A 14,686-nucleotide genomic window follows, 5' to 3' on the forward strand; every position below is an offset into this window, starting at 1 on the left:
GGTACCACAAGTTCACTGGGGCTGTAAATCACTCCCTGGTTTCCTGGTTACAGGGATGCACCGCAGGGGAGATCTTTTCATTTAAAACGAACAGGCCTATTGCAATGAATCATTTCCCGAGACTGAAGCTTTTAGTCTGGGAGCATGACTTAGAGACCAAATAAAAGCAGGAAACGCATAAACCATTTTGTAAAAAAGAAAAAAGATCCCTTTCTTTCATGCATTTTTTTCAAATGCATTTTCTTAGAAATGTGCACTGTAACAGGAAAGTTTTCATGCCATCATAAAAAAAAACCAAAAGGAAACTATTGTAGTTACAACACAGCCATAAATATACACTGCACTTAACATCCAGAAAGAAGGCAAACATAACAGTAAAGTGTGAAAATGAAGACTACCGTATTTTCACGTAGATAACGCGCACCCGTATAAAACGCGCACACGGGTATAGCGCGCGGGGAACACAAATCTATGTAAAAAAATTTTAATATAGCGCGCACACATGTATACCGCGCATGCTAAAACCTCCTCCCGCCTACTCCGAACCGGCATCCTCCCCCCCCCCGCTCGCTTACCCGCGTTTTACAACTTTTTTTTTTCAATCCGATCCGGCATCCCCCCTACGAACCGGCATTCTCCCCTCCCCCGCTCGCATCACCCCCCCTCCCCCGCGATCCTACATCCCCCCCAGCACCGCAAAACATGTCTTACCCGATTGGGCACCGGCACCAGCACCAATGCACAGGATGTGCCAGTGCCAGTGCCCGAAGATCCTCCCTCGTTGGTTTGGGTTGGGCTGGGCTGGGCTGGGCGGTGCGGTGCAGGAGAGATCCTCCTTCTTCCTGCGCCGGGCTGGACTAGGCTTTGAGCATTTGCGCATGCTCAAAGCCTTCTGGTCTCGCTCTCTCCGAGATAATCTTAATCTCCGAGAGAGTGAGACCAGAAGGCTTTGAGCATGCGCAAATGCTCAAAGCCTAGTCCAGCCCGGCGCAGGAAGAAGGAGGATCTCTCCTGCACCGCACCGCCCAGCCCAGCCCAAACCAACCCAAACCAACGAGGGAGGATCTTCGGGCACTGGCACTGGCACATCCTGTGCATTGGTGCTGGTGCCGGTGCCCAATTGGGTAAGACATGTTTTGTGGTGCTGGGGGGGATGTAGGATTGCGGGGGAGGGGGGTGATGCAAGCGGGGGGGGGAGGATGCCGGTTCGCAGGGGGGATGCCGATCGGATTGAAAAAAAATTGTACAACGCGCTCAGGCGTATAAAGTGCAAGGTTATGCACGGTTTGTAAAAACCGTGTATAACGCGCGCGTTATATGCGTGAAAATACGGTATTCTGGCACTCGCATGATATTTGCAAAAGGTATGACGTGCAAAGCTGCCCTTTACATGTCTTCTTACTTTTCACTTTGGGTTAAATGCTTTGCATTTTGATGTTATCTGTAATTGGGCTTAATGAACTCAGGCTGGCCCAGGGAAAGATGCTTTCCATACTCTTCCTCAAGGCTATGAGAGTCTTTCACAACAGCAGCTACTGCAATTTTTCCAAACATCAAACAAATATATTTTAAGCTGTTTAAATTGTTCTAGACTTATCCCTTAGGCTATACTAACTTTGTAAAGATATTTTACAGTAGATATAATTGTAGCATATCATGGTGGATAAAAAAATTAAAAAAAAAGAAAAACACAAACAGATACCTCTCCCTTATTAGGTCTTATTAATGCGAACCGCCCAATCAATAGAAATAAAACCCGGATATTTTAATCCATCCTCTTTTTTTGCTGAAGCCATGTGGCAACCCTACTCCTAGGCTTTTCATGCCTGCATACAAGTACCAATGTTTTGGTGTTCTGCGGGGGAGAAGGATCAGAGTAGAGACTGACATGGTGACTGTTACCCAAGTGTAACCCGCCGGAACGGGGGAAAAAAATAAAATCAACTGGTTGCCGCAGGTACTGGGACAAGGCCATTCACCGCCCCATTTAGTGGTGAATGGCTTTGCCCCGACAGTAAAGGATTTGCCACATGTTGCCTTCCTTCCCACCAACCTCTCCAGGTCAGCAGCCTCTCTTGCGATCACGAATGCAGCAGCAGCACCTCCCCCCCCCCCACTCCTCGTGGGTCCAGCAGCCACACTCCTTCCCTTAAAAGGCCATTGGAAAAAGCCTGAAGATTGGTGGAATGGGCCTGGGATATGATAGAAATGTTAATATTCAACTCTTAACTACCCTAAGTGATGCCACGTGAAGATTGGACCACATAAAAGTCAGTCCTATTTAACTGCTCAACTTAGACAGTTAAATGCTTAAAATCAGCACTTTTCTGTTTAAGTGCCAACTCCTCTCCCCAAACTGTCCACAGAATACGGAAAGAACATAAGAGCTGCCATACTGGGACAGACTGAAGGTCCATCTAGCCCAGTATCCCGTCTTCACGAAGGCCAATCCAAGTCACAAGTACCAGGCAGAAACCCAAAGAGTAGAAACATTCCAGCGCTGAGACTGTGATGTCATAATGCCTCATTCCACCAGTGCCTAAGAGCCAGCCTCATCAGTGATGTCACAATGGCTTGATTGTCCTATACTCGGCTCACATAAGAACATAAGAATTGCCACACTGGGACAGACTAAAGGTCCATCTAGCCCAGTATCCCATCTTCACGGAGGCCAATCCAAGTCACAAGTACCTTGCAGAATCCCAAAGAGTAGCAGCAATCCAGAGCTGAGACTGTGATGTCATAATGCCTCATTCCACCAGTGCCTAAGAGCCAACCTCATCAGTGATGTCACAGTGGCTTGACTGTCATATACTTGGCTCACATAAGAACAAAAGAATTGCCATTCTGGCACAGACAACTGGTCCATCAAGTCCAGTCTCCTGTTTCCAACAATGGCCAACCTAGGTCCCAAGTATCTAGCTAGCTTCCAAGTAGTTATGCTATTTTACTCGTATCCTAGGAATAAGCAGTGGATTTCTCCAAGCCATCTCAATATAGTGTTCCCTTATACAATCGGCTCCTGATTGGATAAGGCCCAACTTAGTGCAGGAAGAGGCGGTCGGAGCGTACCGTGAGTGATTTCCTGCACTCGCGGCGCTCTGGCTGCTTTCCTGCTACCCTCTCCCGCTGCCCTCTTCAGGCTCCCCCATGAAAAACCTTATTCGCTGTTTTTTTATATTCGCAGGGGTTCCTGGAATTTATCCAAACCTTTTTTAAATCCTGCTAAGCTAACTGATTTCAACACATTCTCTGGCAACAAATTCCAGGGTTTAATTACACATTGTGTGAAAAAATATTTCTCCGGTCTGTTTTAAATCTACTATTTAGCAGCTTCATCACGTGCCCCCTAGTCCTAGTATTTTTGGAAAAAGAGTGAACAAGTGTTTAACATCTACCCTTTCCACTTCACCCAGTATTTTATTGACCTCTATCATATCACCCCTGAGCCGTCTCTTCTCCAAGCTGAAGAGCCCTAACCGCTTTAGCCTTTCCTCATAGGGAAGTTGCTCCATCTCTTATCATTTTCGTCGCCCTTCTTTGTACCTTTCCTAATTCAGCTATATATTTTTCTGAGATACATTACATTAGAGATTTCTTTTCCACCATTACCTTGCAGTTGAAGGCGGATTACAAAAGAGATATAGAAGGTGGGTTACAAAAGAAGATCTCTGGTCATTTCCAGAGCAAGTAAAGATTCGGGGGGGTCAAGAAGATGGGAGGAAGGAAGGTATTCATAGTGTTAAGATTTTTTCAGGGATTTCTTGAAGAGTATAGTCTTTATTTCTTTTCTGAACGTTTTGTAGTCTGGGGTTGTTATCAGTAGATTGGAGATTTGATTATCTAGTTTTGCTGCGTGAGTGGCAAGGAGTCCGTCATATAGTTTTTTCCGTTTAACTTCTTTGATTAGGGGGGGGTGTGAATGGGGTGTGAATTTTTCTATGCCTGGTTGAGGTAGTTTGGATGAGGCGGTTGTTCAGGTAGGTTGAGCTGCGACCAGAATTGTGCGGCCGTACCGTAGAGCATTATAACATTTTCATCTTTGTTTTCCATTCCTTTCCTGATAATTCCTAACATTCTATTTCTTAGCCACCGCCGCACATTGAGCTGAGGGTTTCAACGTATCCTCAACGATGACACCTAGATCCTTTTCCAGGGCGGTGACTCCAAACACAGAACCCAGCATCACGTAGCTATAGTTCGGGTTCCTCTTTCACACATGCGTCACTTTGCTCTTGCTCACATCAAACGTCATCTGGCACTTTGACGCCCAGACTCCCAAGGTCCTCTTGCAATTTTTCACAATCCTCTTGCGATTGAACAACTTTGTGTCATCATCAAATTTAATTATCTCGCTAGCTATTCCCACCTCTAGGTCATTGATAAATATGTTTTAAAAAACTTTGCATTTAGCCGTCTGTGCCCACTGAATATCAATAGATAGTTCTGCACGATCAATATAACTCTCATGAGCCATTTCTGGCTAGTTAAATTGCTTTGAATATTGACCCCCATATACTGTACATAGATCTGGAGCTTGGTGAATTTGTGCTTTTTAAAGAGTGTGACTTCATGTCCCCAGTAAGTGTACGGAGGACTTATTTTATTTTTATTTTTTTTAATTTATTTATAATTTCAACGGAGGACTTATTTTAAACACAGGATGCCCACGGTGGCAAACCAAATTGTACGCAAAAGTCAAACCAAATTATATGCAAAGGCTAGGGGAAAGAAAATCAGAGCATTAACTTCAAACTACAATTAAAAATGGGTCTTTTAACCATCCCAAGAGCCAAAATATGCTGGATTATTGTGCAAAGGGTAAGTAATTCTACATGAAAATAAAATTCAGAGGCCTTTAAGGATGTTTGTGGAAATGCTGTTCTGATATGAAATGAGGCTATTTGCTTTGTTCACATCAAATGATTTACTAAGTGAGTAAAAAAAAAAAAATCTATCTAAATCAGTCCATGAAAATAATGCCAGCCTTAAAACACCTCTAATGTTTCCCAAGGCCAGTTATTACCGAGACATGATTTCAGCTGCAACCTAAACAATATTTCAGAATTTGGAAAGAAAAGAGCATAAACACTGCCTAAGGCCTTTGAACTGATTCAGCTCACAAATGAAATTTATGTAGTAAGAAATACCAGTTCACACTAAAGGCAAAAGTCATTTATAATCTCTGAAAAGGAGAACAAGCTTTCAGTCTAGCTACAAAATACAGACATAAGCATGCAGTCAGATTGAAGTTGGATTTCACCATTCAAGGTCAATGTCAGTAAATAAATAAAATGCTTTGTGAGTTAATGGATTTGGGAACTTTATGGCTCCAAATCAGAATTCTATCACCAATTTAAAGGGACAGCTCCCCGAGATGGGCTACCAACTTTAGCCAAGTTACTTACCGTATTTTCACTCATATACCGCGCACCCGTGTAAAACCGTGTAAAACGGGTATAGCGCGCGGGAAACTGTAATTTATGTAAATAAATTTTTATTTACCGCGCATGCCGCCCCAACTCTCCCGTCGCTGCCCGACTCTCCTTTCGCCCACCCCGACTCTCCTCTCCCCCTTGAAGTCCTGTCCCCCCTTGAAGTCCTGTCCCCACCCTGAAAGCCTGATGCCCCCCCCCCCCGACGTCCGATTCACTCCCCCGCAGGACCGCTCGCACCCACACCCCGAAGGACCGCTCGCGCTCGCACACGCACCCCCACCCCGAAGGACCGCTCGCACCCCCACAGCCTCCCCACCCCCCCCATCATGAAGAAGCTACCTACCATCGTGCTGCTGCTTCCTCTGCCAGCGGTCCTGCCCTTTCTCTTAGCCCTGGGTCTACGCTGCTTCCTCTTCTGGCGGTCCTGCCCTTTCTCTGATGTCAGAGAAAGGGCGGGACCGCTGGAAGAGGAAGCAGCGTAGACGCAGGGCTAAGAAAAGGGGCAGGACCGCCGGCAGAGGAAGCAGCAGGACGAAGGTAGGCAGCTTCTACATGATGGGGGGGTGGGGACGCTGTGGGGGTGCGAGCGGTCCTTCGGGGTGGGGGTGCGTGTGCGAGCGCGAGCGGTCCTTCGGGGTGTGGGTGCGAGCGGTCCTGCGGGGGAGTGAATCGGATGTCGGGGGGGGGGCATCAGGCTTTCAGGGGGTGCGGGTGCGTGTTCGAGCGCGAGCGGTCCTTTGGGGTGGGGGTGCGAGCGGTCCTGCGGGGTGAATCGGACGTCGGGGGGGGGGAACTATGTAAAAAAAAAAAAGGGGGATAACGCGCTCACGAATATAACACGCATGGTTATACTCGGTTTGTAAAAATCGTGTATAACGCACGCGTTATATGCGTGAAAATACGGTACATGCATATTTATTTTTCTTACTGTAACTCAGGGCTTTGTATCACTTCATAGTACATCTATAACTTAAATACTGTACCGAGTGCAGTTCTGGTCACCGTATTTCAAAAAGATATAGCAGAATTAGAAAAGATACAGAGAAGGGTGACGAAAATGAGAGGCTAAAGCAGCTAGGTCTCTTTTTAACTCCTCTCGTTCTTTAAGATCCTCTTCATTACAATTACTCTCAATCCCTTCGCTAAGAATCATAGGCACAAGACGTAATGATATGTTCTCTGTGAAAGCCCCTACATTGTGGAACTCCCTTCCAAATTATATTAAAAACGAAACAGACCTCGTCGCGTTTAAGAAAATTTTAAAAACATATCTATTTCAAGACGCATTTGATTCATAAAACATAACATTTTAGGTTTTCACATCTTTCTTATATCATCTTAACCCTTTACTACCCAATGTGCTTTCCTTTTGATGTCAATTTCTAACATATAACAAAATTGTAACTTTTCCCCTTCCTTCCCACCCCTTCCTGTTTTGTCCAACATTGTATGTCTTTTAATTGACTTCTGTAAACTAAATGTATTACCACATTCTGATGGTTTTTATACTGTACATCGCTTAGATATTGTTATAAGCGATTCATCAAATAAAGATTAAACTTGAAACTTGAAAAGAGACAGCTCAGGGGTGATATGACAGAGGTCTATAAAATACTGAGTGGAGTGGAAAGGGTAGATGCGAGACGCTTGTTCACTCTTTCCAAAAATACTAGGACTAGGGGACATGCCATGAAGCTACTAAGTAGTAGATTTAAAACAGATCGGAGAAAATATTTCTTCACACAACCTAACATAACATAGGCTTTCTAAACCGCATAGTCATTAAGTTCAACGCGGTTTACCAAAGATTAATAAAAGAAAAACAAATTAAGAGGACATCATGTAAGTGAGATGTATTTGGCTATAAACCTAGAAAAAAGAAATGTTTTTAATTGTTTTCTAAAATGTGGATAAAAATGAGACGACGATAGAAGTGGTTGAAAATCCTTATCATAAAAAGCTGCCTGAAAAGCAAGAGTACGATCATGATATTTTTTACTTTTGCAGCCCTTAACAGATGGAAATATAAAAAGGGCACGAGATCTTCTAATATTCTTGTGAGAGGCAATGGAAAATGAGGCAACCAAGTAAAACGGAGCCTGGCTAAAGGCAACTTTGTTGTACATGCAGCCCGATTTAAAAATTACGCGTGTAATTAAACTCTGGAATTCATTGCCGGAGAATGTGGTGAAATCAGTTAGCTTAGCGGGGTTTAAGAAAAGGTTTGGATATCCTAAAAGGGAAGTCCATTGCCAATTATTGAGATGGCTTGGGGAAACCCACTGCTTATTACTAGGAGAAGCAGCATAAAATCTGTTATACTACTTGGGATCTAGCTGGGTACAGCATACTTTATGGCGATTCTTATGTTCTTAAACTGTGGCCCATTGAACTCACTTTTCCTGTTTATGGCTGAATGCAGCCTACAAAGAAGTTTCCTTTTATCACATATGGTAACAAAACAGCAAGACTGATGAAGAACCGCCAGCCAAAGAAGACAAAAAGACATGATAGAAAACTCCTGGATAGATCGACACCTCCCCCCTCCCCCACCTTGCTCAGCAAATTTCAAGCGGGATACCCCACTGGCCCTGCTCTTGAAAAATTTGCGGATTCTCCGCTGAACCCCATTTTACCTGATGAGTAGCGAGGTTCTCTTCATCGAAGCGCCGAATGGGACTTGAGGACTGCGATCTGAATGCATATCTTTGCCTGTCACCAAACCACATGAGAGAGAGAAACCGCACTTAATAAACATAAGAGTGAGAATTGTAAATAGAAAAGATTAAGTTACAGATTTACTGTTGCTTCAGAGAACTGAATGTAATTTGGCCTAAAAGTCTATAAAGAACAATATTATTTCCTTTTAATATTTGGGTAAGACCCAGTAGAGAAGACACTGATTTAAGCTAACTTTATATTTCTTTTGGCTAAAACATGTCATGCCTTAGATATGGCTCCCCTTTGCTCTGCAAAGAAAAATATGCAGAGATAGGCTTATGGTGTACCCAGAAAGGGAATTTATTTTCAAATGTGCTGTGTACATAAGAACATAACAACTGCCGCTGCTGGGTCAGACCAGTGCTCCATCCTGCCCAGCAGTCTGCTCATGCGGCGGCCCCCAGGTCAAAGACCAGTGCTCTAAATGAGTCCAGCTTCACCTGCGTACGTTCTGGTTCAGCAGGAACCTGTCCAACTTTGTCTTGAAACCCTGGAGGGTGTTTTTCCCTATAACAGCCTCCGGAAGAGCGTTCTAGCTTTCTACCACTCTCTGGGTGAAGAAGAACTTCCTTACGTTCGTACGGAATCTATCCCCTTTTAACTTTAGAGAGTGCCCTCTCGTTCTCCCTACCTTGGAGAGGGTGAACAACCTGTCTTTATCTGCTAAGTCTATTCCCTTCAGTATCTTAAATGTGTGCTAGTTTAACTCTCTACTAGTCTGGATCCTACTTACAAATGTTTATTACTTTCAAGTTTATTATAAAATTTGATTAATCGCTTATTCAAAATTCTAAACGAAGAACAAATCAATAAAATTACAAAATTGGGGGGACAAACAAAACTAACAAAAAACTGAACCTTACAAAACATACTGAAGACTAACTTTACAAACATAATAAAACGTGAGCTATCTTTTCCCCACTCATCTGGACCACTGGATTGGATTTTATTGTGGTAAACATATCCCACTATCAAAGAGAGAACATAGTTCCCAGTCTTCATACTGAAGGTGGCATTTGATAAAGGAAAAATGCATTTACACTTCTGGGTCTGACCTAAAAACAGACTTAAAACAGAACTGGTATGAGATTCTAATTATTTGGATAGTTGGCAGCATAAACGACGCAAAGCCTTACAAACAATTCAAAATGCTGCGGCACGTTTGATATATGGTAGAAATAAATTCGACCCTATCACACCATTACTTAAAAAACTTCACTGGTTGCCTGGGAAATGCCGCATTGTCTTCAAAACCTTCGTATTGGTTTTCAAAGTGATTCACTATAGAATCACTATAGTGAATCGCAAGTGATGAAATTGTATCAAACGTCTAGACCTTTCAGGTCAGACGGGATGATGCAATTATCTACAAATGAGTTCTTGCATATCCATTACGAAAATACAAGAACATTTGTGGTCTCGATAGTAGGGACATCTTTATGGAACAATCTGAAAGGATTCTTAAGATTACTTTCGGATATGCAAAATTTCAAGAAGATACTCAAGATAAATTTATTTATGAATAAGTAGGTGATATTCCTGGAGAATACAAACCACCCTAAAACTATTAGGAATAACTATCGACAGATGCTGCACCATGCAACCGCAAATCAATAAAACAATACAAAAGTCATTCTTAGTCATGAGAAACTTAAGACAAGTTCGGAAATTCTTCGAGAAAACACAATTCCAGCTCATAGTTCAGTCCTTAATACTAGGCCTACTTGACTACTGTAATATCCTCTACCTCCCATGCCCTACAACCATAACAAAACAACTACAAACTATCAAAAACACAGCACTAAGACTCATCTACTCATTAAAGAAACATGATCACATTACAGAAGCATATCTCCAATCGCACTGGCTTCCGATCCCAGCAAGAATACAATTTAAATTCTACTGCCTACTATTTAAGACTTTATATGGAGACAGTCCAAACTACCTGAATAACCGCCTCATCCACAACACCGCAACCAGACATAGGAAAACTCACACCCCATTCTCATACCCCCCAATTAAGGAGGTCAAACGGAAAAAAACTATATGATGGCCTCCTGGCCACTCAAGCAGCCAAACTAGACAACCAAATCGCCAATCTACTGACTGCATCCCTCGACTACAAGACTTTTAGAAAAGAAATAAAGACCATACTCTTCAAGAAAACTCAGAAAAAAGAAATAATACTGAAAGTTTAAAACTCCACCTCTCACTAAAGCCAACTACCCCAAACAATTAACCTTACCCATTTCTTACTCTCTTTGAAAATGACCAATTTTTTTTTTTTTTTTTTGGTAAGTTCTTGTTGTGATACATCTTGGATAATTCTTTTGTAATCCACCTTGAACTGCAAGGTAATGGCGGAATAGAAATCCCTAATGTAATGATACCTTATTTATGACCGTATTTTGTAAGCTGCTTATGGTTAAGAGGTTAAGAATTTTTTTTAATATACAAATAAACTGATTCCATACTGGCACATCAAAAGAACTAAACTCTCTCAATTTATACATTGGTCCCTCCCAAGTAAAACTGAAGTCAACAGACACTTCTTCATGCAGTGCTGGCTCTGCTCCTGCTGTGGATGAAACATAGGGCTTCAGCTTCTGATTCTAAGTCAAATCAGTCAAGATAGAAAAAAAAGTTTACTAGAAAAAGCACATGAAAATAAGAAGTTTCGCCAGACTATGACCGAAATTCTAATACAGTTCTACAGTATACATTTCCCCTTCCGAACCCGCGGATTCAGTTATTCGTGGTTTTAAACCCAAAAAACCATTTTAATTTTTTGGGCTGTTTTAAGCCCTGTAAGCCTCCCTTAAGTCTTACCTGGTGGTCTAGTGGGTTTTTGGGGCAGGAGCAATCTTCCCACGCTCCTGCCTCGTGCAGATCGCTCACAGGAAATGGCTCGAGAGACTACGGGAACTCAAGGCAGCCATTTCCTGTGAGTGATCTGCACGGGGCAGGAGCGTGGGAAGATCGCTCCTGCCCCGAAAACCCGCTAGACCACCAGGTAAGGTTTCAGGGGGGCTTACAGGGCTTAAAATAGCCTGGGGGATGCGGGGGTTAGGGGCAGAACCAGCCCGAATATTATTTGCGGTTTTTTAATATTCGCGGGCCGGCTCTGCCCCTAACCCTGATGGATACGGAGGGAGAAGTAAAGTCACGCTTGCCGTTTTAATTAGCATAAGGATCTGTAGTATAACTTTGCTTGCTGTTACAATTATGTTCATTTTCAATTTGCCTCTCTCTCAGGACAATTGCCCGTACAACTCGTAAAAGTCCCTTGATCAGTGTTCCAGGCCCATTTAAAAGCCCACCTCTTTGAGAGTGCTTTTGACTCCTAACTCCTCTCACCTTGGGTTCTGCATCCCCTACCCTCTATGACAATGGTTCCCAAACCTGTCCTGAAGGACCACCAGGCCAGTCGGGTTTTCAGGATAACCCTAATGAATATGCATGGAGCAGATTTGCATGACTGGCACCTTCATTATATGAAGATCTCTCTCATGCATATTCCATTAGGGCTATCCTGAAAACCCGACTAGCCTGGTGGTCCTCCAGGACAGGGTTGGGAGCCACTGCTCTATGACATGTCTGTATGTCCAAGTTAGATTGTAAGCTCTTCTGAGCAGGGGCCATCTATTAAATATCAAAATGTACAGCGCTGCGTACGCCTTTGAGCGCTATAGAAGTGATAGGTAGTAGTAGATCAGCTGGACGTGGAAGACAGTCTCCTCTAAGGGTGAGCTTCTCAGCACTGTTCTCAGACCAGCAGAAGCCATTTCCCAAATGGCAAATCCTGCCAGCGCCAACAGACCCAAATATTAGACCAGCTAAGAGGATTTCTGAAAGATGTTAAGTGACATAGGGGCCATTTGATAATCTATTACAGTGGTACCTTGGATTACGAGTATAATCCGTTCCAGGAGCATGCTCATAATCCAAAATGCTCGTTTATCAAAGCGAGTTTCCCCATAGGAAATAATGGAAACTCGCTTTGATGCATTCCCCCCCCCCCCGAGAACCGGCATTGCTCCCCTCGAAGGCCCCCCCCTGCGATCAGGCACCCCCCCTGTGATCCGGCACCCCCCCTGCCTCGAACCGGCACCCCCCCGCCATGATCTGACCCCCCCCGACACGATCCGACATCCCCCCCCGACACAATTGGGCACGCCCCCGCCGCTTCTTACCCTCATCTGGGCACTCTAGAAGATCGGACTCCTCGTCTGCTGGGCCTTGAGCATCTGAGCATGCTCAAGGCCTGCGAGTTCACGTTCACGTTCAGAACGTGAACTCGCAGGCCTTGAGCATGCTCAGATGCTCAAGGCCCAGCAGACGAGGGCTGATCTTCAAGAGTGCCCAGATGAGGGTAAGAAGCGGTGGGGGGTGCCCAATCGTGTCGGGGGTCGGTTCGTGGCGGGGGGGTGCTGGTTCGAGGCAGGTGGGGTGCCGGATCGCAGGGGGGGTGCGCTCGTAAATCGAGCCATGCTCGGTTTCCGAGGCACCAATTTTGCAAATGTTTTGCTCGTCTTGCAAAACACTCGCAAACCGGTGCACTCGTAAACCGAGGTACCACTGTACTTGTATAAATTTAATATGCACTAAATGTTGGGGGCATACCCAACATCTTCACCTACAGTGACCGCAGAAGAAAACTGACTGCATGTTAACCCCCAGATTTGGGCATGCTGTCAGCAATCACTGGCGTTAACCTACATGCTATTCTAAAATGCGGTGCACCGAAGGTACTGGCACACAACCCAAAACAGGACATGGCCACAGGTGGGTTCGGGGTGTTCCCAGAAATTAGATGCAATGTTACAAAATATTTGAATTTCCATACCCAACAATTGTGTGTCAGTAGCTATACTAGGTTTCAGCAGGCATTAAGTCCTCATGCCCGAGGCTGGGTACAGGAATCAGTGCTAAATGCTATTCTCTAAAGGGCACGTGGCATGAAGTACCCTTTACATTACATTACATTACATTGCATTTGTGATTTCTATTCCGCCTGTGCCTTGCGGTTCTAAGCGGATTACAGTTAAAAGAGATCAGGACATTACCGAGAGAATTACATTACAACGATTTAAGTAAATTACATGTTGTGGTATAGAAATACAAGTATAAGATATCTGGATTTATCGATAGAATAACTTGACAGGGTTCAAGTAGTTACAAGGTTCAGTGGGGAAAACAATATAGACAACTGAAGAAAGATACCTAACTTTGAAGGAATCAGTTAAGTGGATGCCTAAGGGAGATGCTTATTTAGGAGTTTGGATATTTTTGGTAAATGAGGTTCAAGGGGATGACTAGTGTGTTATTTGCTGGGGAGAGTGCATGTGCGATTGGGGAGGGGAACATTAAGTAAGGACGTGTTTTTTGAAAAGAAATGTTTTGATTTCTTTCAGAAACACTTTGATGTCTGTTGTTTTGATCATCAGTTTGGTGATGGTGGGGTCCATTTTCGCTGCCTGAGTTGCTAGAAGGCTGTCGTAAAGTTTCTTACGTCGGGTACCATGATGAGGGGGGAAGGTGAAAAGATTCTGAGTTCTTCTTGATCTGGGTAGTCGGTAGCGGCAAAGACGGTTGTTCAGGTATTTGGGGGCCATACCATGGGTTACTTTGAAAAGTAAGCAGTAGAGTTGGAATTGAGTTCTTGCTTTTATCGGAAGCCAGGGAGAGTCTACATAGGCGGGGGTGACGTGGTATTATAGAATACAAGTTTAGCACGGAGCTTTACGGTGCCTAAATTGAGCGCTATTTACTGAATAGGAGCATAATAACCATACTGGATCTAGCCCAGTATCCTGTTTCCCTAGTGGCCCAGGCAGAATCCCAAAGAGTAGCAGCATTCCATGCTACCAATCGAGGGCAAGCAGTGGCTTCCCCCATGTCTGTCTCAATACCATGTCTGTCTTTTCCTCCAGGAACTTGTCCAAAAATCCAGCTACGTTAACCGCTCTTACCACATCCTCTGGCAATGCGTTCCAGAGCTTAACTATTCTTTGAGTGAAAAAATATTTCATCCTATTAGTTCTAAAAAGCACTTCCCTGTAACTTCATGGGGGGGTCCCCTAGTCTTTGTAAATGTTTTTTTTCCAATTAAAAAGCTTGTATTTTTATAACAACGAAACAACAGAAAATAACAAGTTCAGCAATGTAAAAACAGTAGTATAAATTGACTTCAACCATGTATCATCATTTATCAACAAAGCAGCCTAAAGACCTGAAGTAATTGTTGCAAGCTAAACAATTAGACCAGTCCGGATCATAATGCATCGCAATAGTCCCTCAAAGGGCTGCCGGTAGAATGGAAAATGGTCATAGAACCTTTCTTAGCTGCGGCCATCTGCTCATATTAAGCTATAACACATAGCCAGTTCCACCATGCATTCCCCCACCCCATGCCAAGCAATGCATTTATTTAGTTTTTAAAAATTATATACCATATAAGGCCTATATGGTTTACATAAGAACATATGAGGGTCATTTCATAAATAATGCACACTGTTGTTCCCAAT

The 14,686-nt window shown here is 43.7% G+C and overlaps 1 protein-coding gene across 9 annotated transcripts in view; it reads right to left on the bottom strand.

The window, feature by feature from the left end:
* The window catches only part of CEP112 (centrosomal protein 112), a 729,616-nt gene that overhangs the window by 655,226 nt on the left and 59,704 nt on the right, over positions 1-14,686 (bottom strand). For all 9 annotated transcript variants that reach the window (XM_033961733.1, XM_033961732.1, XM_033961731.1 and 6 more), the window contains one exon: positions 8,075-8,150. In XM_033961733.1, coding sequence (XP_033817624.1) covers positions 8,075-8,150 — 76 coding nt within the window. The remainder of the gene's footprint in view (positions 1-8,074; positions 8,151-14,686) is intronic.

This window comes from Geotrypetes seraphini, chromosome 10, assembly GCF_902459505.1.
Source record: "Geotrypetes seraphini chromosome 10, aGeoSer1.1, whole genome shotgun sequence".
NCBI lineage: Eukaryota > Metazoa > Chordata > Amphibia > Gymnophiona > Dermophiidae > Geotrypetes > Geotrypetes seraphini.